Below are 26009 nucleotides of genomic sequence, written 5' to 3' on the forward strand. Positions count from 1 at the left end.
CTTTAATAGCCTTAAACACTATTTGCTTGTTATAAGGGAAGACAACTGGAGATTATTTGTGGTACATTGCTTGTGATGGTTTTGGTGGCACAGTAAAAGGCTCGGCTGCAAGGACCAGTTTTCAGACAACTGAAAGCAATCAAATACTGACCACACTCCAGATGTTTGAGTGGGCTTCACAAAACATAAAGAATGTGAAGTTTTTCTTTATAAGCTCTAAAGACATTATAAACCATGAATTTACTTCCAAACTAGAAGAGCTCTACAGCAAGACAAAGACTGAACGGTACAAGATCACACCACAGTTTCATTCCGGTGTCAAATGGTAAATTAGAAATGAGGAGAATATCTCAAGATTTATGAACTGAAGTGTCAGTTTCTGAAATACAAAATGAGATTGTGCCAGATGTCTTTCTGTACCAGCCAGGTCAATACAGTGCATGTATTTATGACATCAGGTGATTCATTGGGAATATTTCAGAGCGTTCAGATGAACATGGTGATGTCTAAGTGAGATTCATGAATGGAGATGACAGAACTCTCATCTGGCCTCCTGAACATCGACAGAACCATGTTGGGTCCCATTTCAGCACAGAATCTGTTGTATTAAGGAACCAGAAGTTCAGAGAAGAAGATGATGAAATGATCGCCTTGACACTGCAGATTATGACGGATCCAAACATTACTTCTACAGTTCATTAGTTGTTAGGAACACTTAGTGTGCAAGATACCAACACAGATGATCTACAGTCCCTGACAAAAGTCTTGTCACTTATCCATTTTGTAGAAACAAAAGCTTATAACCTGACTTTAAATTAATTTATTGGTTTTAGAAATGTCTCATATGAAAGCTAAAACCCTCCCAAATTATGCTCAATAAACTAAAATTAATTTGCTTCACTGAAGAAAGATTGATCATTTAATGAATACAGAAAGGTCAGATTTTGGCAAGACAAAAGTTTTGTCGCCTACAGAAAATTGAACAAATAATTTACTTCAAATACAAAAATATGTTGCATAACGTCAGTGAATTAAGTAGTGGTGCTGTGAGATCCATATTTAATATCTTGTATGACTTCCATGAGCTTGAAGGATGCATCCATGCGGTTCAACAATGATTCATACAATTTGTTGATGAAGTCATCAGGAATAGCAAAGAAAGCGTCTTACATGCCTCCCAGAGTTCATCAAGATTCTTTGGTTTTGCCTTCCATGCTTCCTCTTTCATTCTACCCCAGACATGCTCAATGATGTTCATGTCTGGTGACTGGGCTGGCCAGTCCTGGAGCACCTTGATCTTCTTCACCTTGAGAAACTTTGATGTAGAGATAGAAGTATGTGATGGAGCACCATCCTGATGCAAAATTTGACCCCTTTTATGGTTGGGAATGTAAGAGGAGCTAATACTTCTTGATATTTTAGGATATTGATATTGCCTTCCACCCTGCAAATGTCTCGCACAGCCCCATACTGGATGTAACCCCAGACCAGGATTTTTCCACCACCAAACTTAACTGTTTTCTGGGTGAATCTTGGATCCATGCGGCTCCAGTAGGTCTCCTGCAATATTTGCGGCGGCTGTGATGTAATTCAACCGAGGATTCATCTGAGAAATCCACCTTCTGCCACTTTTCCAGTGTCCATCCTTTTAGCAGGCTGTGGGCCTTGGCAAATGCCACACGTTTTTTTAATTGCCTTTTGTTTAGAGCTGGTTTCTGTGCACTGATTCGACCATGGAGGCCATTTCGAGACAGAATTGTACAAACTGTTCTGGTTGACACAGGGACTTGAGGTGACCAGGCCTGGTGGAGTCTGCTGCAGTGGAAAAGGGGCTGGCCTTGGATTTTCAAATCAACAAACGGTCCTGCCGAGCAGTTGTCTTGCGGAGTCTGCCGGACCTGGGCTGGTCAAAAACATCTCCAGTCATTTCAGATCTTTTTCTTATTCTTTGTACTTGACGCTGAGACACATTGAAGGTGTCACCACCTCAGCAGTGGATCTGGTCTTCAGCCTCTTGATAATTAATGCTTTGGTCTCAGGGTGGATCTTAGGCATGTTGTCAGAGGTCAAGTTGCAGTTGATGTGAAGGTCTGGTGTGCTGGGGGTCTTTTTATACACAAACACTAATTGATTGATCAGTAACTGATCACAGGTGAGGCTGTAATCTAGGATTGGGTGCATCATATGACAAGGCCACAAGACTTTTGTCTTGCCAAAATCTGACCTTTCTGTGTTCATTAAATGATCAATCTTTCTTCAGTGAAGCAAATTTATTTTAGTATATTGAGCATAATTTGGGAGGGTTTTAGCTTTCATATGAGACATTTCTAAAACCAATCGATTAATTTAAAGTCAGTTTATAAGCTTTTGTTTCTACAAAATGGATAAGCGACAAGACTTTTGTCAGGGACTGTACATGGAGGCAGCAAAGGGACCAGAATAGGCAGATTTTTCCAGTATGTTGGTATTTTCTGCTGAGGTTGTGTTTCACAGAGAATTTTTAAAATAACCGCCAGATTACTGTATTTTGGTAACTTTTGTGTCAGTATCAAATTTTTCCTTTTTAATGTAACTGTTTTCTTGTAATATTTTTGTGCAAAAATAATACACATATGGTGGTACTGAAAGTCATGGTTATAGAATCATAGACAACGTGATTTAAGAGGCAATGAGTATTCCAAATGTAATTTGCCTTTGATTAGTTTCCATCAATACTATCTTAACTTTTGTTGTTTTACTTATACATCATGAAAAGTTGTTTCTTTGTGAGATAAAAAAAAATCTTCAAATAAAATTTGAATAAATAATACAAACAAAACTTTTTTCATAATTATGTACAGAGTAAGTAGTTAAATTTTCTCAAAGGATTAATGACACTTTGCCAAACAATGTACCACAAATAATCTCCAACTGTCTTTCCTTATAATAAGCAAATAGTGTTTAAGGTAATGGTACCTTTTTAGCAGGTGGAAAAGTACCTAAACTCCAAAAATGACCCATGAGTGCTCATTTTCAAAAATTCAGTTTGAAATGAAGGAAGTTAATAGTAGATGTTTTTATTACTTTAAACTAATCAGAATTGCCAAAGTTTCTCTGGTAAAATTTTTTATCAACATCTAACTCTTTCAGCTTCCTAGCTCTAGTTTTTATGAAGTTATGGTCTCTCAAACATGGCTATAAATTAAGTCTTCCAAAAAAGTGAGCATGGTGCCAACATTTCAACAAGCCATAACTCAGGAACGACTCAAGGGATTGAGCTAAAATTTGAGATTCTTTCATTTGGTGATTTTAGATATTTTTAGAATTTTTTTCAGCCAAATCTGAAATGGCTCATAGGGGAGATTCCTTGAAAATAGCTGAGGACAAACTGGGAATGAACTGGGTCAGTGCAGAAAAATGTAGGTACTGAATATCAGTACCGTTCTGATTGATACAGATATCAAAGACAATCTGTTTTTTGTTTTTTTTTAATTGCCTATCCCTAAAAAGAATCACGGTTTAGTCATATATGAACAGTAGCTGCACTGACCAGGATGTCCCAGAAGCTGCGGCGGGTGCTCTTGCTTGTGGGGGTGGTGGACTCTGGAGACAGGGGAGTGGCACCTGTGCCCTGGCTGAACACGATGGGGGCAGGACTTCCTTTGAGGAGTCGTGATCCGCTGCGCTGCTTGTCCTTCACATCCAGCATTGAAGAAGCTGGGTCTGACCACAATGCATAATCATTAACAATAGGGCCCAACCAATATGGATTTTGTTGTGGCCGATATGATACCGATAAAACAGGAGTTGGAGCTGCTGATAGCCGATATAATCACCGATATATTTAGTGATGTAAAAATTCACTGTAAATCTTGAATTGTTTAAAAACTTAGGTTTGGCTCTCGTGGATTTTAAATTGGGGCAATGGCATTTTTGTATCACATTCTAGCTACTAGTGATGGGTATTCCAGTTCTTTTTAGAGAACCGGCTCTTTTGGCTCGGCTCACTAAAAGCAGCTGGCTCTTTCGACTCCCAAGTGGCTCTTGAGTAGAGCCCGACCGATATATCGGCTGGCCGATATTATCAGCCAGTCAATATGCGCTCCTGGAGACATATCGGCTATCGGCCGATATGCGTGCTGATATGGGCCGATATTTCACGTGGGCATGTTATATCTCGTTATAAAGCTTAGACTCTCTACATTATGTTCATTTAATCCAATTTACAGACAGACAAATGTCCTAATATGTGGCTCCGCATCAGTATTTATCTACGGTGTAATTTGTCTGTGTCCGTACTGTCCCTGAACACACCACCACAGTGACGTCACTTCACTCACGTGTGTTTGTTTACACCCGCAGCCGTGCGCAACATTGAGATTATATTCTTTTTCGGACAATCGGTTTGAGTCTGGATTAAAAGGACATTTATTAGTGCAGACTTGTGATGTGAAGAGGAGCCTGTGTGAGCGGTGAGTGTTGGAAATACATCGACTTTGAAGCTAGTTTAGGTTTTGTTAGCAATTAGCTGCTGTAGCTCCCGCACATAAACAGGCTGTTTTCTATTGGTCTATTGTAAAGTGACTATATTGGCCGTATATTTGTTACTGAACCTGCATTGATATGTAAATGAGCTGTGAATAGACATGTGAATGATCCACATTTATGCATATAATTAATTACCGCGGTGTGCACGTTTTTACGGCTAAAGGCTAATAGTGATAGTTTACTAGCTAGGAGTGATGGGTCGGTCGCGATCGAAGCGGCTCTTAGATCCGGCTCTTTGAAGCGAACAACAGGAGCCTGTTTCTTATTGGGAGCCGTGTTTTCTCTTTTTCTCACTTTTTCTCTTCATGCCGCATGTAGACCCGTAGTTAGACAGCAGCAGCGGCTGAAAACGAAACTTTCAGAAATCTGCGTGTGCTGCTATCGCAGCTCCAACTACCATTATATCGATTTCATATCGGTCACAACAAAATCCATATCGGTCGGGCTCTACTCTTGAGATTATTTTGTTGCAAGTAGGACTAACCCAGGACTAAAGCAGGTCTAAAACAGATCTAAAGCAGGACTAAACCAGGACTGAAAAAGGACTAAACCAGGACTAAAACTGATCTAAACCATGTGTAAAACAGCACTAAACCAGAACTGAACCAGGACTGAGTGTCGGGACTCGGTCTCTATCTCTCGCCCTCTCTTGAGCCCAAGATTAGTCCTGGTTTATTTATTTTATACTGAACTACAGCCAAACATGCAAGTTTGTTTGTTTTTTATCCTAGGCACACGCATATTTCTGTAAGTTTCGTTTTCAGCCGCTGCTGCTGTCAAACTACCACGAGTCTGAGTCTGCGTGAAGAGAAATAAAGTCAGAGAAAGAGAAAACACGGCTCCCAATAAGGATCAGGCTCCCGTCGTTCACTTCAAAGAGCCGGCTCTAAGAGCCGCTCCGTTCGCGACCGACCCATCACTACTAGCTAGTAAAGAAGCTACCGCCATTACCTTTTAGCCGTAAATGCTGCGCGCAGCGGTGATTAAATGCGCTGTAATTATATGCGCAAATGTCATAATTCACACCTCTATTTACAACTCATTTATATATCAATGCAGGTCCAGTAACAAATATACAGTCTCTTTACAATAGACCAATAGAAAACAGCCTGTTTATGTGTGAGAGCTACAGCAGCTAAACGCTAACCTATCAGAACGAACCAAAACAAGCTACAAAGTCGACATATTTCCAACACTCACCACTGACACAGGCTCCTCCTCACATTACAAGTATGCACTAACAAATGTCCTTTTAATCCAGACTCAAACTGATTATCCGTAAAAAGAATATAATCTCAGTGTTTGGATCTATGTCTGCTAGCGGTGGCACGGTTCACAAAATCCACGGTTCAGTTTGTATTGTGGTTTAAGGTCGCGTTTTTTGGTTCGATACAGTTCTTGTAGAATTTTTTTCTTTTTAATCTTTAATCTCCAGAAATATACTTTATCATACGCTATGTTACCTTAATTATCCACAATTTAGGACACAGCATTAAAAAAGTTATAAAAGTATAGTTAGTAATGTAATCATGCACAAACTGAATTTGACTTGACTTTAAGCACATTATTATTGGACATAGGCAGCTGTTGTGCTTCGCTGAAAAAATGTTACCACCTCCCTAACCCTCCTCAGGAGTCGGGATACTTGGTTTAGTGAGATTGCGCCCCTGGGTGCAAGGTTACCCATCCAAAAGTTGCAATTTTTATGCTTGCGTAGAGCGAAATACGCGTCAGCGTTTACGTGTGTAACCTCGTGAAACCACAGCCGCGCACGAACGCAAAGGCAGCTCCACCAGCAACCAGCAGCCGCAGCAGGGCACACGCACACATGCAGCACTGGCTCCAAGACCGCCAATAGGAAAGCCAATCAAACCTGACTGATCGCGCTTAGCCACTTGTATCGGGTCCACAGTGAAACAGCTGAACACACTTGTATTTGTACAAACTCACCACAGCAAAAGACAGGATTTCAAAAGTAAATTTTAAAGCATTTATTAACTTTATTTCTGGACCTGGGCTCTTTCATACGACGCAGATCTGCCCCTAGTGCACGTTGTGCTGATGGTAAACGCACAAAAACAACCAAAGATTCGTGCTCTCTGTGTATTTTGACAGGGTGTATCGCCTATGCTCGCGTAGAGTGTCAAAAAAAAGGATGGATCCTGTTTTCTGAAATTTAAGCGCGCACATGCTGCTCCATATGCGCGTCTAGCACGCACAGTGGAGTCGCTCTCAGTCACTTTCCAAAAGTTGCAGTTTTTACGCTCGCGTAGGGCGAAACACGCATGCCAGGCCCTTAGAACCTGGCTCCACTGCATGGCTAAACACGCCCAGTTAAGCCCGATCGGCCCCCCCACTGACAAACACAGAGCGTAGCCCCACGAGGTAAAGACATGGGCGCATCCTCTATCTCCGGGTGGCCCTCTTCTCTCCTACTTGCGATTTCTACATGTGAGGCGCAGCACCCACCCTCCACACCTCTTCTTTTGCACCAAAGCGAAACAGGTCACATACGGGCACGAGGCTACAATGCGCAAGTCGGTAACCATGGAAACCGTACGGTACGCACACGTCCCGAACCGTGACAAGCGAACCAAACGGTTATTTATTTATTTTTTTGTGAACCATGCCACCCCTTACTGTCTGCGAGTGTAAACAAGTGCAGATGAGTGACGTGATTCTGGGGGTGTGTTCAGGGACAGTGCAGCCACACACACAGACAAATGACTGCAGATAAATACTGATGCGGAGCCACATATTAGGACATTTATCTGTCTGTAAACTGGATTAAATTAACATAATGTAGAGAGTCTGAGCTTTATAACGAGGTATAACATGCCCACTTGAAATATCGGCCCATATCTGCAAACATATCGGCCGATATGTTTCCAGGTGCCCATATCGATCAATAATATCGGCCAACCGATATATCAGTCAGGCTCTAATTAACAATGCACTTAGAGAGGGTCTGGTATTGATTTAAAACAGCTTAGAAATAATAATACTTTATTACATTCTTGTGTCACATACAGCCATATATTTGCTCTTCTATTTCCATTGTTCCTCATAAGTCTGTTCATAAAGGGCGCACAGGCCCAATATTGAAGAATCTGTATCGATGTTAGAACTGATATATCGCCCATCCCTAAAATATTTACAATCATTTTAAGTGAGAAGGAGCCCAACTGTCAAATATTTATCTGAAGCAGTAAAACCCATGCGCACTTCTCAAACCCATGTATTCCACGGGACAAGATGGAGAGGTCAAAGCTCATGCTTTTGTAAGAACCTTTTATTAGTCGTTGCAGTGTCTTACCTTTTGCCTCTTCTCTGGAGGCTTTGGCCTGTTGGTAGGACACCTCCACACAGAGCAGATTGGGTAGCATTTGGAGCTCCATTACTACATCACACAGAGCATGTCGCAGCGCCCCTTGCAGTTTGTCGCTCAGCTGCAGTGGGCTGATGTTTCCTTGTTCCCAGATGTTGAAGCGCACATACAGCTGTGGTTCTGTGAGGAAAGGGCAGCACATACATCTCAGTCACATGCTACAGGAGAGTAGAGACACGGTTTGGCACTTACCAGTGTCCTTTGCATTGGCTTCTCCTGAGCTGTTGAAGCCAGAGGGCACCTTCAGCACCATGGTCAACTCCTCGTAATGCTCGGTGTCTAAGGTCAGAAAGCTGCTCTCTGTCCTTTGCACCTGGATGGGCACTGCGCCACCTTCTCCATTCAGAAACGACAGGGTGATGCAGGCGATACCTGTGAGACAGATCTGGAAGTATAATCATCACAATAAGAGCAGCTGTAGTACGCTGACCGTAGCTGTACCTTTGCCCCCTGTGCCCTGTCCTCCTGGTTTGTTGTACAGGTAAATGTCTCCATCTGCCCCGTCACTGCTCACAGTACTGCAGTGCTGAAAGAGAACACATACTATTGTAAAATGCAAAGATTTATTATCCATATGCATTAAAGACATGTTGCATATTTATAAAACAACTTTCTTGTTCTAATTGCTGACTGGTTAAAATATGAATTAGATAAGCTTGTGTATTTAAAAGCAAAAGTGTATGTACTTCGAAAGTGGGCACAAATGTCCTACACAAGCACATAGTTTACATAGGTTACTTTTGTAACCCCGCTTCTCTGAGTAGCATGAGTGAGATGTCTCACTATGTGGATATGCCCCCTCGCATATTCACAGAAGCCCTATACCAATGCGCCAGCCCTGAGTGGCTGGCAGTGGCGATGTTATGACATTGGCACCCCCTATAAATGCCATGGGCATGACGCCGCCTGTCATTCAATAAGCACACCTCTTCTCGCTTCACTCTAGCAGCAAGATGGGTGGTCTGGTGAGACATCTCACATGTGCTACTAAGAGAACCGGGATTACAAATGTAACCTATAGTTCATAGCATTTGTTTCGATGTCTCACTATGGGGTATGGAGAGTCCCGTATTGCCAGACAAGCTTATCGCAATGACAAAATGCTAGCCAAGTCCCCTGAGAGAGCCAAAGCTCAGGGCACATCTCCAGAAGAACTCATGTTGAGGACAGCATGGGACAGACCCTGAGACGTGACACCCAGTCTATAAAACCTTGCGAAAGTCAAGGGAGATGACCAACTAGCAGCAGCACAGATCTCCTGGACAGACAAAGGGATGGACAATGAGAGCCTGAAGCACAACAGTGAGAGGAGACATGGTTTGGAGACAGGCAACAGTCTCCTGGCTCCTTTCATGAAACGACAAACCAGTGGGTGTTGGCCCACAGTTTTGTGATTGAAGCCCACATGGCATGCTGAAAGAGCAGCCAAGTACACTTTGACAGTGGAGAATGCCTTTTTGTTGTCTATAAGGTCCTGCAGGAATGGCAATACAACATTCAGTGGACAATCAAAGGAGAACACCCCCATTTTAAGGCACCAGTCCTCAAAAACTTTCCACTTACGGTCAGAGAGTGACCTTGTGGAAGGGGCCCTGGCACTCTGAATGGTATTAATCACATTCTGAGGCAGACCAGCCATGCTCAGGCTCAGCTAGTCAGGGGCCATGCGTTTAGCATGAGCCGCTCTGGATGAATGATGGAATATTTGTCCGTTTGCTTGGGTCAGAAGGTCTCTGAGCAACGGGAGAGTCCAGGGGCGCCAACTCAGCAACTGTTTCACCTCCGCAAGCCACAGCATAGAGGTCCAGTATGGGGCAATCAATATTAGTGGCAAGCGGTGTTCCCTCACCCTCAGAAGAGAAGGGGGAATCAACGCTAAAGGCATTCGGGGCCACTCGTGGGAGTGTGTGTACACTCTCAATGACAGACGCTGATCGCGCAGGGAGAAGAACAGTGGACAATGCACATTCTCCATAGATGCAAACAGGTCCCCCGCTGTGCAGCCGTACCTGATCCAAATCTGCTCCACCACAGCCAGATTCAAATGCCATTCTCCGTACAGGGGAGAATGGCATTTGATGGAGAGAAGATCTGCGCCTATATTCAGGACGCGTGGTACATGTGTCGCTCTCATAGGTGAGATGCACACTGCTCCACATCACAAGCCTGCCTGTGTGTAAAGTCTGCCCAGCTTTACTACAAGATCACCAAAGTCATCAGACCAAACAGTCTAAGACACAGACCATATGAAACCCGTTTTCCCAGGGAGAAATGGACCAATGTGTCCGTGAATGTGCGCATCCTCTCTGGGCAGAGTCTAGGGTCAGACCCAGAAAGGCAATGCTTTGACTGGGCTGTAAAACACTCTTGGTTGTGTTTACAGTGAACCCTAAGTTGCACACATGAGAGAGTACAATTTTTGTGTGAGCGACAGCTTCCTCCTGTGAGCGCACAAGCAGGAACTAATTGCTCACTGGCTAAGCAAATACCTTGCTCTCTGAGCGGGGCCAACGCAGCTTTGGTGCATTCGACAAACACTATCGGGCTCAAGGAGAGGCCGAATGGGAGCACCATGTACTTGTATGTCATGTCTTGAAACAGAAACCTCAAATATTTCCCATGAGGCGGATAAATGGGGATATAAAAATATGCGCTTTCAGGTCGATAAATGTGAACCAATCGCCTGGACAGATCAACCGAATCAAGGCTGTGTGTGTGAGCATTTGAAACTTGTATCTCCTGAGATATGAATTCAATGACATTGGCAACGTTGTGACACTCAGGGCTGGCGTACTGGTATAGGGCTTCTGTGAATACGCAAGGGGGCATATCCCCATAGTGAGACATCGAAACGAACGCTATGAAAGAGAACTAATATTATTTAGTTACATTTGGCACAGAAGGAGGTAGCACAATTAATTTAGCTCTCAAAATCCTGTGTTTTCTGTACATTTTAAGGAGCCCCCATAGTTTCAAGATTTAAGAGTAGGCTAATAACGGCCTTGGTCTGTCCTTCTTGGATATCTGCAAATGGATGCATGTCTGTCCAGTCTGTGAGTTACCTTGAAGTGGTGGGCTGTGTTGTTGTCTGTGTACTTGGGCACATGCAGGAAGATGAGCAGGTTCTGGCGGAGGTAGTGAGCCACAGCGGGGAGCCAGGCACTACAGTGCAGAGGCAGGCTGAAGACCATCACCTCTGAGGGGGCAGCGTCCAACGGCTGGATGAACTGCACACCAGTACAGCATCAATCATACACACAGAATACATCTAAAGCCCTCAAGATCTGAAAGTGGGTTTACCAAAAAGCATACTATGAGCCAAAGGTGGGCAAACTTTTTCCATCAAGGGTTACAAATGAAAATACATAGTATTGGTGATTTTCAGAGTGGTTTACAGAGTTCACCCTATTATTAGATTAAAATCAATTATTCAAAGGTGATAGAAATCATTATAATACAACACAAAAGAAATTTGCATTTTAACAATATCCATTTTTAGCTAAGCTTAGCTTTGGTCTTTGGTTTTGCTCATTTGGTCAAAATGAGCAAAACACTCATATTTACAGGCCTTTCGCATTCTAAACAACTGATCAGTTAATCAAAGTTAATCACTAGATTATTCAGTTAACAAAATAACCAGCCCTGACCATAGACTGACATGACAATAGGTGGTGAAAACACTGAATCATTCAAAATGCTGCAGTTAACAGGTTTGTGTGGAGCCTTAATGTGTGGCTGCTGAACATATTATACAATATTTCTTAATGTTCTTAGTCCTCTACCATCTTTTGATGGTAGAGGACCAATGACTGCAAAGGTTCCATTTGGTCCCCTAGTCTAAGCTTCCCGTTTCCTGTACCCAACAAGGCACATACAGTATCCACATTTTGTTGTTAGTTCGGAGTTTAAGATTAAGGTACACTTTATAATCGCCATAGGGAATTTACTCATCCTTCAGTGCTGCTGAGGCACCACAACATGGTGCTCGGAAACTCATCTCCATGATCTTGTTGCTTAGCTGGAGGATTTGACTTATTGTGCACGTTTTGGGTTTGGAAAAAAAAGGAAATAATTTGTATGCAAATAATTTGCATGCAACTATGCCAATTACAGACATCCCATACATGCATCTGCATGTATGGGATGTCTGTAATTGTGTGTTTCTGTGTAAGGTGTGTGTCTCTAGACTGGATACTCTCTTCACCTCCACATCGGCAGGGGTCAGTTTGCAGTTACGGACTAGCATGACTGTGATGATGTCCAGGGTGGTCTCATCCAGGCGCTTCTGCAGCACTTTGACAAGTTCATCAGTGATCTCAGGGCCTAAACACAGAGAGCAGAAATAAGTCCTCCGAACTACAGGCCAGACTGCAGCTCTGGTCAAAGAAGATGTAATATGTACCAAATCAACTTTTACAGAAGGGGTATTAAACTTCTATGGTGTGTCAGTTTCAACAACATAACACATTTATATCATTATATTACCTTTTACTGTTTTGAAAATGCTATGCATTAGGGATGGACATTCAATAAAATGTTCTTAATTAATCGTTGGGAGAATTAACGATCGATTATCGATTAATCATTAACGTTTTTATATTAAAATGATCATCATTATTATTACTATCTGCACTATGCATAAATAAATTCAACTTTACAACATATGAACCGTAACCACTATAGAGCCACATCCCGTTTGACATTATAATGTGTTTAATGCAGATTTGTGCAAGTCTCACAGAAAAGAAACATAAAACTGCATGGCTAATTTGCATAAACCAGGTGAAGAAAAAAACAGCTCTTGTGCGCTGATGCGGTCAACTTCTGTCAGACTAACGGACACAACTCAGTGGAATATAAGTTAGTGTGACCATATTTGTGTTTGTCAAAACCAGGACACCGTACGGGGAGTGGGAGGTGGGGCCTCGTTATCGACATTGAGCTTCTCTCTCCTGGCAAAGCTTTTTAATGTTTTTCGGTGTCCTGGTGCTTTAAGGTCCCTGGCACCCCCACTGGACACTGAAACATATGTGCCTGCTTTGTACACTGTGCACATGGCCTCCCATTGTCTCAACTGGGATGAAAAGCGGGGAATTTCTGGTACAAGTCATCATTAAATACACATTTGTGCTTCAGCGTGTTGCAGGCTGACCGACTGTCTGTGATTGCTCGCTCCTTCTGAGTACAGAGAGCAACGAGCCGAATGAAAGGTAATGAAAACCTGGACATTTGCATCACTTTATATAAAAAACAAAACAAAAAAAACCCGCATGGCCAGGACAGGACGTAGAAAATGGACATGTCCGGGGAAAAAAACGGATAAAAAATTTACGTAATTGACGAAATGTTTAATGATCGATTATTGATTAATCGACTAATTATGCCCATCCCTACTATGCATATTGCCTGTTTAGTTGTGTCATGGATGAAACTACAGACTTCTCCTACGCAGTTTTAAACCCATAAACTATCACCAAACTCATTCTACCATCAAATTGTGTTCACAACAAATCCAGATGGAGGTGTAGATTGTACACCTGGAGGTGGTCACATTTCAAGTCCTGCGTGATTTCATGTAGTACATGAAATTGCAGTGGCCACTGGAGACATAGTGGAGCTGTTAAAGACCAAAATATTTCTCTTTTATGGTACAAGCATGAAATTTTGCCAGATTACTAACACTACCAGGACTAATATTTCTGTATATGGAACCAAGCCTAATTTAACACTGGCACTGAGAACTGTGCATGTCACAAAATGAACTATATGAAAATGAGGCTGGCATAAAAAATACTGCATAATCCATTTCTTATAGTCTAATTTTCTTAGTTCTCCATGTGCTGCTGCCACCAGGAGAGAACAGAAGGAGCAGAGAAGATGGGCAGAGGAGCAGATGAGACAAGATCAGAGAAGCAGAGGAGACAGGAGCAGAGGAGACAGGAGAGAGTCATGTGAGGCTCATTCTACTTTCTGATTGGAGAATCGTCTTGAGACAAACATTGTGTTACTTTTCTGCTGGAGACTCTGTCATCTGATTTTTTATTTATTTGTTTATTTTTTTCCGTGGGAATTATATTGCTGAAATGTTCCACAGTAGTATTAAACGGATCCATCTTGTGTTTATTCAACTACAGCTGTTTTTACTGCTTAAAAACCATAAGCAGGGTTGTTTAATGCAATACTGTGGAGATTTCTAGACAAAGCAACGACATCTCCATGGAGAAGAGGAGGGAACAGACCCTCCACCAGAAAAATTGCACAGTGCACCTTTACACTAATTTATTTTGTGATGGTCCAAGTTTATTTATAAGCACGTTTCACAAGTTTTAGCAGGGTCATTCCACGCCAAATCTCCGAATGCCTCCACTCAATTATCTCAAATTTGACTGAAAACATTCTAGGAGGTTCACAAACTTTCCAGTAGGAAAAGTAACAAATTTTAGCTCCCAACTCCTTATAGTTTTGTCATTAAAAAATATTTTGTCAACTCCCCCCTGAGCTTTTCCAAGGAGTCACTTTCAGATTGCTGTATCTAAAACACTATTTAAGGTAGGTCCTTCAAATTTTCAAGGATTAAAATTTTGGCAAATGTACTTGTACTTTTACACTTTTGATTTATAACAGATTTCTGGGGGCTTGAATTTGCTCAAAAATTCTACTCTTCAAATCCAAGGGCATCTTTGAAGGACTGTGGAAAGTGCAATTTCAAAGACAGAGGTTTGATATTGAACATTCACCTTCCCACACATGCTGTGTACTTTGTATTTTTAAAACTGACCCTATGTGATGAAAGCTCTACAAGATATTAAGTGTTCAAAATGGAAAAAAATAATTTGGTGCCATCTTTACTATGTTATACCAAAAAAATGACAGCACCCACCAACATAAAATGGACTGTTATAGAAAGACTAGATGTCTGTTTTTAACACATCCAAAATTTGTGATGGTGTTCTGCCTTATTTTTGCAAAATCAATTTTTGAAAATGTGGTGTCCACATACATGCAGAGCATTCATGGACTATGAAGACACTTTCAGAAGCAAAGAAAACACTCTGAATATTTGACACACAGCTTAAACTCAACAAAATGCTTGATTTGATTACTCAACTATTGTAAATTATCTCAATTCTTTGAGAAAACTTTCAGATGTTTTGGTGTAACACTCCTGAATTGTTTAAAGCACCTTGGGCACCTTGTTGGAGTGCTGGAACATCTATTTTAGAAATGATGTGTTGTAAACGTATCCAGCACTAGTCTTTTCTTCTGGGCCAATAGAAACTTTTTGCTGGGTTGTGTGGATGTATGAATTATGTCTGAACATCTTGCTGGGTTTCAGATGTCTCTGTGATGTTTTCCACCCACCAGTGATGGTTGTACACACATGTTGGCCAGGTATCATGTCACTGATTTGGAAGCCCTGTGAAACCTCTTCTTCTGCATGTTTTTGTAATAGACTAAAAATCCAGCAGTTCCAGACACACTGCTGACCCCAGATGATGTTGAATTGACTTGAAACAGTGATTATCTCTGGTACCTGGCACTGCCAGTGCATTTGCAAATCCACTTTCCAGCTTGTCAGCCATGGACTTCACATGCTCATGTCATCTTTAGTTTGATTTTGACACAGTAACAGCACACTCAGTACATCAGTACATCTCACTGCAAACAACATGCACACATTACTGATGACTGACTTTAACCCACCGCACATGTTTGTATTTTTAGTTCTTTAGATAATAAAAATATATAGCCCCTCGCCTCTCTCTTTTTGTTGTGTCTTTGTGCAGGATCGAAACAGACACGTTTCTATTTCTATATGTAAAGACTACATATAAGTTATACTTCAAATATATTTTTTTAAGAGTTTAAGCTGTGTGTCAAATATTCAGAGTGTTTTCTTTGCTTCTGAAAGTGTCTTCATAGTCCATGAATGCTCTGCATGTATGTGGATACCACATTTTCAAATAGATTTTGCAAAAATAAGGCAGAACACCATCACAAATTTTGGATGTGTTAAAAACAGACATCTAGTCTTTCTATAACAGTCCATTTTATGTTGGTGGGTGCTGTCATTTTTTTGGTATAACATGGTAAAGATGGCACCACATTTATTTTTTCCATTTTGAACACTTAATATCTTGTAGAGCTTTCATCACAGAGGGTCAGTTTTAAAATACAAAGTACACAGCATGTGTGGGAAGGTGAATGTTCAATATCAAACCTCTGTCTTTGAAATTACACTTTCCACAGTCCTTCAAAGATGCCCTCATATTTGAAGAGTACAATTTTCAACCAAATTCAATCCCCTAGAAATCTGTGATAAATCAAAAGCACATGTGTAAAAGTCCAGATTCTACAAGTACATTTGCCAAATTTTAACCCTTGAAAATTTTAAGGGCTGACCTTAAATAGTTTTTTAGATAAAGAAATCTGAAAGTGTCTCCTTGGAAAACTCTGCTCGGAACAGGTCAGGGGAGAGTTGACAAAATATTTTTAATGACAAAACTATAAGGAGTTGGGAGCTAAAATGTGGGACTTTTCCTATTGGAAAGTGTGTGAACCTCATAGACTTTTTTTTCAGTCAAATTTGATATGGTCGGGCGGGGGCAGTTGGAGAGTTGGCGTGTAATGACCCTGTAGAGTTTCATGCTTGTACCATAAAAGTGAACAACTGGGCACTTTTTTGGTCCTTAACAGCTCCACTACAATGCTATCTGAACACCATATACACAGTTCTACTTTGGTACTTTGGTTCCACTTTAAGACCCTGTATGGCACAGCCTCAAACTCACCTGCGCTTTCCACTCCATGCACCAGCAAAAGGATGTGTTTGTCTACCTGCCCCACCGGCCGGGAGGCCTCCAGGGGGGAGCGGGAGGCCTGGACAAGGACAGTACTATTACTGTTGGAACTGATGAGGGTTGTACTGTTAGAAGTGTTTTTTGTCGGATAATCTCTTTTTACATGTAACTTGGTTAACCAAGCCTTAATCCATCATCTCCAGTAAGGATTGGGTGACTAAGAAAATGTGTGAGAAATTTTGGATTCTAGTTTAATCCAGAATATACACATGAACAAATACTGAATCATCAGTGCTGTTTTAGAACAAAAAAAAAGTGCATTAGCAGAAATTTTCAATTGTATGGATTGAGTGTAATGAGTAACGGAGGGGAGACACTGAGACAATATTGGTATTGGATTCACCTGATATCCTTGTTTGGACATATACAGTGATATAGTACAACATTTACTGGTCAGTCCAGAAAGTTTTATTTATCCAAAGTTTAGTTTCTTGAGGAATAACAGTTACATAACACATTTGGATCAGTTTATGATTTTTGTTGTTGTTGTTTTTTTTTTGTTTAAAAGGAAATGAATGCTGTTTTCAGTCTATGTGCTGGTATTGGTTGATACCAGGTATTGGCAGAAGCTATAACTGAAATCAGTATCAGAATTGACAAAGCTGGATCAGTGAATCACTAATTAATGGATTGATGGTAATTTACCATGGGGTCGTCTGAAAAGGAGGGCTCCTGGCTCCGGGCAAGGGCCACAGAGCGCTGTGAGGGCAGCTGGTTTTCCAACGAAGTCTCACAAAGCCTGCACACACATGCACACACACATGCACACACACACGCACACACACACGCACACACCCACGCACATGCGCACACCCACACACATCATATGTTAACATAGACACAGGATAACTATAAACAGCTCTGGAGTAGGGCTGAATGGTTTGAGAAAAATATCTTATTGTGTGGTTTCTGACAAGCACTGCAAATGCACTTTGATATGGCATTTATGTTTTAATAATAGGATTGTGTTCAGTGTTCACATTTTTAAACAAATCCAGAAGAATTGGCAGAAACACCAAAATATATGATTTGTTAAATACAACAATCACATTTCAGAAAAGATCTAAGCGGAGCTGTTTTAGTCAGAATAAGAGACTGTTGTTTTTGGAGGAAATTATGGTAGGCTATATGAAAAACAGCAGCCTTTGTGATTTACTAAGTGCATCCATCAAAATTAGGAAGTTGAAGTTGAAGTTTGCAGCTCTACTCCAGACCACATGGTCTAAATCTATGTAGTTTAGTTTTGTGTTGGTGCAGAAGGTGCAGAGGAGACATGACCAGGTGAGGTTCTGACCTGAGGTAGAACACTGATTTGGTGGTGCGTTCCTGGTAGACAAACATGTTCTTCCGATTGACCACACAGAAAGAGCTCAGCACTGAGCGTAGCGCCTGGATGGCTGCAAGAGGAGAGCAAAACCTGAAGTGAAAAAATTTGTCATGGGACCTGATTTTGATCCAATTCAGTTTAGAATAGGGAGATTATTTAATTGCATACATAGGAACATTAAGTTGATAGATAAAGGAGCCAACATAAATTTCCTGTTTTAATTTGGTAAGTACCGTATTTTCCGGGCTATTAGGTGCTCTGGATTATAAGGCATTGGTCTATTTTCAAACTTTTTTCACAAATAAACCGCACCGGACTTTAAATGAAACACAACAGTTGGATGGATTGTCGGCGTGTTCGCAGTGACTCAGTTGTGTGGCACATTGCACTCGCTTTTTCGGTACGTTCCTCCGTTCCATTCCTCGTCGGCGTGGAGTGATGAGTGTGTCTGTGGGTGTTTTTCGCTGTGCGGTCGCTGTCTGCTCTGTGCGTGTTTGTGTGCGCTGTGGGTGGTGTGGCTTTGTAGTTTACTGAAGTCGTGCTGGGACACTCGAGTGGATTCATGTATAGGGCACTCTGGATTGTGGGGCGTGCAGTCGTCTTTTGATGGGGTTGGAGGCTTAAGAGCGTGCCCTATAGTGCGGAAAATACGGTATGAATGAATACAGTCCCTGACAAAAGTCTTGTCGCTTATCAATTTTGTAGAAACAAAAGCTTATAACCTGACTTTAAATTAATCCATTGGTTTTAGAAATGTCTCATATGAAAGATAAAACCCTCCCAAATTATGCTCAATATACTAAAATACATTTGCTTCACTGAAGAAAGATTGATCATTTAATGAACACAGAAAGGTCAGATTTTGGCAAGATAAAAGTTTTGTCGCCTACAAAAAATTTAACAAATAATTTACTTCAAATACAAAAATATGTTGCATAACGTCAGTGAATTAAGTAGTGGTGCTGTGAGATCCATATTTAATATCTTGTATGACTTCCATGAGCTTGAAGGACGCATCCATGCGGTTCGACAATGATTCATACAATTTGTTGATGAAGTCATCAGGAATAGCAAAGAAAGCGTCTTACATGCCTCCCAGAGTTCATCAAGATTCTTTGGTTTTGCCTTCCATGCTTCCTCTTTCATTCTACCCCAGACATGCTCAATGATGTTCATGTCTGGTGACTGGGCTGGCCAGTCCTGGAGCACCTTGATCTTCTTCACCTTGAGAAACTTTGATGTAGAGATAGAAGTATGCGATGGAGCACCATCCTGCTGCAAAATTTGACCCCTTTTATGGTTGGGAATGTAAGAGGAAGCTAATACTTCTTGATATTTTAGGATATTGATATTGCCTTCCACCCTGCAAATGTCTCGCACAGCCCCATACTGGATGTAACCCCAGACCATGATTTTTCCGCCACCAAACTTAACTGTTTTCTGGGTGAATCTTGGATCCATGCGGCTCCAGTAGGTCTCCTGCAATATTTGCGGCGGCTGTGATGTAATTCAACCGAGGATTCATCTGAAAAATCCACCTTCTGCCACTTTTCCAGTGTCCATCCTTTTAGCAGGCTGTGGGCCTTGGCAAATGCCACACGGTTTTTTAATTGTCTTTTGTTTAGTGCTGGTTTCTGTGCTGGTTTCTGTGCACTGATTCGACCATGGAGGCCATTTCGAGACAGAATTCTACAAACTGTTCTGGTTGACACAGGGACTTGAGGTGACCAGGCCTGGTGGAGTCTGCTGCAGTGGAAAAGGGGCTGGCCTTGGATTTTTGAATCAACAAACGGTCCTCCCGAGCAGTTGTCTTGCGGGGTCTGCCGGACCTGGGCTTGTCAAAAACAACTCCAGTCATTTCAGATCTTTTTCTTGTTCTTTGTACTTGACGCTGAGACACATTGAAGGTGTCACCACCTCAGCAGTGGATCTGGTCTTCAGCCTCTTGATAATTAACGCTTTGGTCTCAGGGTGGATCTTAGGCATGTTGTCAGAGGTGAAGTTGCAGTTGATGTGAAGGTCTGGTGTGCTGGGGTTCTTTTTATACACACCCACTAATTGATTGATCAGTAACTGATCACAGGTGAGGCTGTAATCTAGGATTGGGTGCATCATATGACAAGGCCACAAGACTTTTGTCTTGCCAAAATCTGACCTTTCTGTGTTCATTAAATGATCAATCTTTCTTCAGTGAAGCAAATTTATTTTAGTATATTGAGCATAATTTGGGAGGGTTTTAGCTTTCATATGAGACATTTCTGAAACCAATCAATTAATTTAAAGTCAGGTTATAAGCTTTTGTTTCTACAAAATGGATAAGTGACAAGACTTTTGTCAGGGACTGTATATACATATGTTAGTATGGAAGTTGAACAAATATTTCAGTTTTCAGTATTTTCAATTTCAATACTAAAAAGCAGACTTGATACATAGTACTGATTTTTAGTTCTCAGTGTATGCCTCTGTCCGTAATGGTAGTGCTATGCTCCCCACTCAGAGCTTAGGCAGTTTGTGAGAGATGTTTAATGTTTTTATCTCTGCTGGTTTAAAAGGTGGCTGCCCTGTTTTCCAAGCATTAGGGCACCTAGCTAACCATCTAGTTGATGTGTAAGTTTCACATATCCTTTACTGACTATGTCTCTGCTAGGTTGTTTGACATCCACTGACAAGGCCATCTCTGCTGGTTCATGTGAAGGTGCCCTCTTCTCCAGCTCTAGTTGTTATTGGGATGAACTCTGCCAATACTGGGTCATTTCAGTACCACCCTTTGTCGGTCAGTAGGGAGGAATGTTATAAATTTGAAAAGTTACAACTGTAACCATGGTTCTATGAATCCTGAAATACCTCCAGAAAATCTATGTCACTCAGAATACTTTTTCTTTTTCATTTTTGTTAGAAGATTCTGCCTGGGATGACGTCAGGCTCTGTAGCCTATGATTGTCACAGGGCTGACATTGTTGACATTGATACTGGAACCACGTATGCTCAAAGGGAATCATTCAGTGGTTTTCCTCTTGCCATACTCCGGTGGTTATCCAGGATTCATAGAACTGTAGTTGCATTCATCACTTTTGTTTTAGTACCAATTTAGTATCTGGGTTGTGATATAACAACCCTTTTGCACATAGCTTATGTGTAGGTAGACTTGAGAAAAATGCAATTGCCTCTAGAAACTCCCATGTTGGGTCCCATCTTGAGGCGTGGGTGGATGTGGATGATGGTTCTCCACACAATATCACAGGCAAAGTGTCCAGGGATGAACTGCATGGTGGCAGCTAGGTAGTCTCGGGCCTGGTAACTCTCTTCTGTGCTGTAATCTGACAGTATAAACCAGGATCAGACACAGTCCTAAACATGGACAATGCAGAAATACAGAAGAGGCTGACCATCAGAGGTTTGTGTCCTCTGCCTGTACACCGCCTCATTCTTCCAGATGTCCTCCTCACTCTCAGCCACCAGCAGAGAGTTACACACGTGACTGTCATGGAGGTCCTGCAGCAGCATGCGCTACACAGGACACAACAACATGGTGAAGTCACCCCATATTTAGAGTATATTATCAGGATCAATTTTAAAAGGACAAATATTATGCCAGAGACTTTTTGAGCTTTTAACCATGTTATAACATTGTTCTATCACCAAAACAGACCTATAGTTGTATTTAGCTTAATTCATACTTGTTTTATGATTCTTGCTTCCTAAGTCCCATTTCTCTGAACACTAACACTAAACACTAGTTTCCCAGGTTTACAGATAAAAGTCTACAAATTAGATCTCATGTACAGTTTTTAAGTCAAAAATTATCAACAGAATCATAATGAGTATTTTTTTCCAACTTTGAAATTTTACATTACAAAATTTGATATTAAATGCTTTATTTTAGTATAGAAGAAATATATATCTGCCAGCAAGACATATATAAAAAAAACAATTCATATCACCCCATACCTATGTTGTCCACCTGTATGGTCTGTAATTGATATAAAAATGTACCTGATTGACGACCCGGCAGATCTCCCCAATTTTGCTGACCACAGCCTGATGGAGCTGCAGGTACTCGGGCATTTCCTCACAGCTGCTCTGCACTTCGGCCCTCAGGTTTCTGCCAAACACAGTTCACACATGAAGGAGGGGCTCTGAGCAAGCTCTGGGAGACAGAAGACAGGATGAGAGGAGAGGGAGGAGAGGGTAAAAGGAGGTGAGGAGAGGGTGAGAAGACAGTGAGGAGGTTGAGAGGAGGGTGAAGAGAGGGTGACAGGAAGGTGAGGACACTTGAGAGGAGGGTGAGAGGAGGGTGAGAGGAGAGTGAGAGGAGGGTGAGAGGAGAGTGAGAGGAGAGTGAGAGGAGGGTGAGAGGAGAGTGAGAGGAGGGTGAGAGGAGAGTGAGAGGAGGGGGAGAGGAGGGTGAGGGCAGGGTGAGAGGAGAGTGAGGGGAGAGCGAAGAGAGGGTGAGAGGAGAGTGAGGGGAGAGTGAGAGGAGAGTGAAGAGAGGGTGAGAGGAGAGTGAGAGGAGGGTGAGAGGAGGGGTGAAGAGAGGGTGAGAGGAGAGTGAGGGGAGAGTGAGAGGAGAGTGAAGAGAGGGTGAGAGGAGGGTCAGAGGAGAGTGAAGAGAGGGTGAGAGGAGAGTGAGAGGAGGGTGAGAGGAGAATGAGAGGAGGTGAGAGAGGTGAGGGGAGGGTGAGAGGAGAGTGAGAGGAGGGTGAGAGGAGGGTGAGAGGAGAGTGAGAGGAGGGGGAGATGAGGGTGAGGGCAGGGTGAGAGGAGAGTGAGGGGAGAGTGAGAGGCGAGTGAAGAGAGGGTGAGAGGAGAGTGAGGAGGGTGAGAGGAGAGTGAGGGGAGGGTGAGAGGAGAGTGAGGGGAGGGTGAGAGGAGAGTGATGGGAGGGTGAGAGGAGGGGGAGATGAGGGTGAGGGCAGGGTGAGAGGAGAGTGAGGGGAGAACGAAGAGAGGGTGAGAGGAGAGTGAGGGAGAGTGAGGGGAGTGAGGGGAGAGTGAGGGGAGAGTGAAGCGAGGGTGAGAGGAGGGTGAGGGAAGGGTGAAGAGAGGGTGAGAGGAGAGTGAGGGGAGAGTGAGAGGAGGGTGAGAGGAGAGTGAAGAGAGGGTGAGAAGAGAGTGAAGAGAGGGTGAGAGGAGAGTGAAGAGAGGGTGAGAGGAGAGTGAGAGGAGGGTCAGAGGAGAGTGAGAGGAGAGTGAAGAAAGGGTGAGAGGAGAGTGAGAGGAGGGTGAGAGGAGAATGAGAAGAGAGTGAGAGGAGGGTGAGGGGAGGGTGAGAGGAGAGTGAGAGGAGGGTGAGGGGAGGATGAGAGAAGAGTGAGAGGAGAGAGAGGGGAGGGTGAGAGGAGAGTGAGGGGAGAGTGAGAGGAGAGTGAGGGGAGAGTGAGAGGAGAGTGAAGAGAGGGTGAGAGGCTAGTGAGAGGAGGGTGAGAGGAGAGTGAGAGGAGGGTGAGAGGAGGTGAGAGGAGAGTGAGAGGAGGGTAAGAGAGAGAGAGGAGGGTGAGAGGAGGGTGAGAGGAGGGGGAGATGAGGGTGAGGGCAGGGTGAGAGGAGAGTGAGGGGAGAGTGAGAGGAGGGTGAGAGGAGAGTGAGAGGAGAGTGAGGGGAGAGAGAGGCGAGTGAAGAGAGGGTGAGAGGAGAGTGAGAGGAGAGTGAGGGGAGGGTGAGAGGAGAGTGAGGGGAGGGTGAGAGGAGAGTGATGGGAGGGTGAGAGGAGGGGGAGATGAGGGTGAGGGCAGGGTGAGAGGAGAGTGAGGGGAGAGTGAGGGGAGAGCGAAGAGAGGGTGAGAGGAGAGTGAGAGGAGAGTGAGGGGAGAGTGAAGCGAGGGTGAGAGGAGGGTGAGGGAAGGGTGAAGAGAGAGTGAGGGGAGAGTGAGAGGAGGGTGAGAGGAGAGTGAAGAGAGGGTGAGAAGAGAGTGAAGAGAAGGTGAGAGGAGAGTGAGAGGAGGGTCAGAGGAGAGTGAGAGGAGAGTGAAGAGAGGGTGAGAGGAGAGTGAGAGGAGGGTGAGAGGAGAATGAGAAGAGAGTGAGAGGAGGGTGAGGGGAGGGTGAGGGGAGGGTGAGAGAAGAGTGAGAGGAGAGTGAGGGGAGGGTGAGAGGAGAGTGAGGGGGAGAGTGGGAGAGAGTGAGAGGAGTGAGAGGAGGGTGAGAGGAGGGTGAGAGGAGGGTGAGAGGAGGGTGAGAGGAGGGTGAGAGGAGAGTGAAAGGAGAGTGAGAGGAGGGTAAGAGGAGAGTGAGAGGAGAGTGAGAGGAGGGTGGGTGAGAGGGAGAGTGGGAGGAGGAGCTGACCTGGAGTGTGAGTAGACCTTTACGCGGTCCTGGTGCACTTGCAGGATTAACCAGAAGTCGGGCATCATGGGGGGCTGTGTGTCCCGCTCCCCGAGAGTGGGGCTCTCACATTCAGAGTCACTGCTGCCACCGTCATAGCCTAAAAGAAATCATGGAAATCATGACATAACGCTAGGGGCAAGGTATCGAGTTTTGGCCCAGTGTACCATACACTGAGTCAAAACTCCTCTAATGTACACAAAAATGATAATTTGATGAATAATAATTTAAGAAAACACCTTTTTTGGATAGAATTCTCTCAGTGGTTGTCAGCAATAAAGAACTACTTTTTGATGATATAATTTATATTCACACCAAATATTATCCCACCAAATTAAGATTCAATTTGAGAATCCTAAGAACCTGTTATTACACACTGTTAAGACCTTTGTAGCTAATCCCTGCTGTAATATTTCTGGGATTTTTCAAGCTGATGTTAGGCTCACGTGAGTGAGAGCTTACCCTGCATGTCGGAGTCCAAGCTGCCTTGACTGGACACCACGCTCTGCACACGGCTGGGCCTAGGCCTCTCACCGCCTGAGGGGAGACAGCACACACAGGGTTACCACAGCAGGTGTCTATGGACCAGCCTTTGAAGCGCACTCACTGTGAGAGCTGGGTCCCGTGCAATCTGCTAGGCTACCACTAGAGGGCGCTTTGGGGGGTGAGTAGGACACTGCAAGCTCTGTTCTGTAGGACACTGGCTCCACTCCTGAAGTCGTATAAGGGAGGCTCTGCAGGTCTGTGCTGGGACCCTCAACACATAAAGAGGGGTCAGAACAGTACTTTAACTTTTTAAAACAAACATGGCTATTCAAGTGAACACAGTAGGAGATGTGCATTTGCATGTCTAGAACTGGAGTTCAGTGTATGCAAAGCTGTTTGAATATCTCAAAAATCGATAATCACAGAACAGGGTTATCAAAAGTACTGAAAATCAGACACTAATCAATACTAAAACTAGAGAATAACACACAAGCAAGAATCAATTCTAAAAACGTCATATTCATAGGACTGAAATTAATATTTCCTAAATAGCTTTAGAATGATTTTGGGCTTATCCACTATAGAACCTACCTGGACTACTGAGAGGGTCACATGGTAAGTGGTACAGAAAAACTATGATTTAATGTTGAAAATGACATTCTATTGTCTAAAAAAGACATGTATTTAATCGGGATGTAACAATAACCAAAATATCTTGATATCGTATTGGTTTTATTGTAGCAACAGCTTATAAACATAGGGAACTACATATCCCATGGTTCATTTCAGTGAAAGATGAAGAAATATGTTTTTTACTTCACACTAAAAATCTTGTCAAACTATTTTAAAAGCAAAAAAGTCTCCTATCTACAATTATATTAGCCTCTCCAAAATGGCACAATAAATATCATTCCGTAACATGTATATCATGATAATATCATAGAAGAGAGTTGGATATTGTTAAATCCCTACTATTTAATTATCAACCTGGTATCAGAATCTGCATTGATACATGTTTTACATGGATCTCTACTAGCGGAATGATCAGCAGTTACCATGGTGACCCAATGCACACATTAGCAAACACAGACAAAAAGGT

At 42.8% G+C, this 26009-nt stretch overlaps 1 protein-coding gene across 7 annotated transcripts in view; it reads right to left on the minus strand.

The window, feature by feature from the left end:
• The window catches only part of szt2 (SZT2 subunit of KICSTOR complex), a 145031-nt gene that overhangs the window by 39536 nt on the left and 79486 nt on the right, over positions 1 to 26009 (minus strand). For all 7 annotated transcript variants that reach the window (XM_055164894.1, XM_055164892.1, XM_055164893.1 and 4 more), the window contains 15 exons: positions 25032 to 25179; positions 24887 to 24961; positions 24386 to 24524; positions 22097 to 22205; positions 21490 to 21610; positions 21268 to 21420; positions 18071 to 18173; positions 17422 to 17515; positions 16708 to 16795; positions 12120 to 12238; positions 10978 to 11142; positions 8357 to 8441; positions 8108 to 8287; positions 7844 to 8035; positions 3530 to 3702 (listed from right to left, as the gene is read on the minus strand). In XM_055164894.1, coding sequence (XP_055020869.1) covers positions 3530 to 3702; positions 7844 to 8035; positions 8108 to 8287; positions 8357 to 8441; positions 10978 to 11142; positions 12120 to 12238; positions 16708 to 16795; positions 17422 to 17515; positions 18071 to 18173; positions 21268 to 21420; positions 21490 to 21610; positions 22097 to 22205; positions 24386 to 24524; positions 24887 to 24961; positions 25032 to 25179 — 1944 coding nt within the window. The remainder of the gene's footprint in view (positions 1 to 3529; positions 3703 to 7843; positions 8036 to 8107; positions 8288 to 8356; positions 8442 to 10977; positions 11143 to 12119; positions 12239 to 16707; positions 16796 to 17421; positions 17516 to 18070; positions 18174 to 21267; positions 21421 to 21489; positions 21611 to 22096; positions 22206 to 24385; positions 24525 to 24886; positions 24962 to 25031; positions 25180 to 26009) is intronic.

The sequence above is a fragment of the Boleophthalmus pectinirostris genome, unplaced genomic scaffold (assembly GCF_026225935.1).
Source record: "Boleophthalmus pectinirostris isolate CB_2022bp ecotype Guang Dong unplaced genomic scaffold, ASM2622593v1 HiC_scaffold_7, whole genome shotgun sequence".
Classification (NCBI taxonomy): Eukaryota; Metazoa; Chordata; class Actinopteri; order Gobiiformes; family Gobiidae; genus Boleophthalmus; species Boleophthalmus pectinirostris.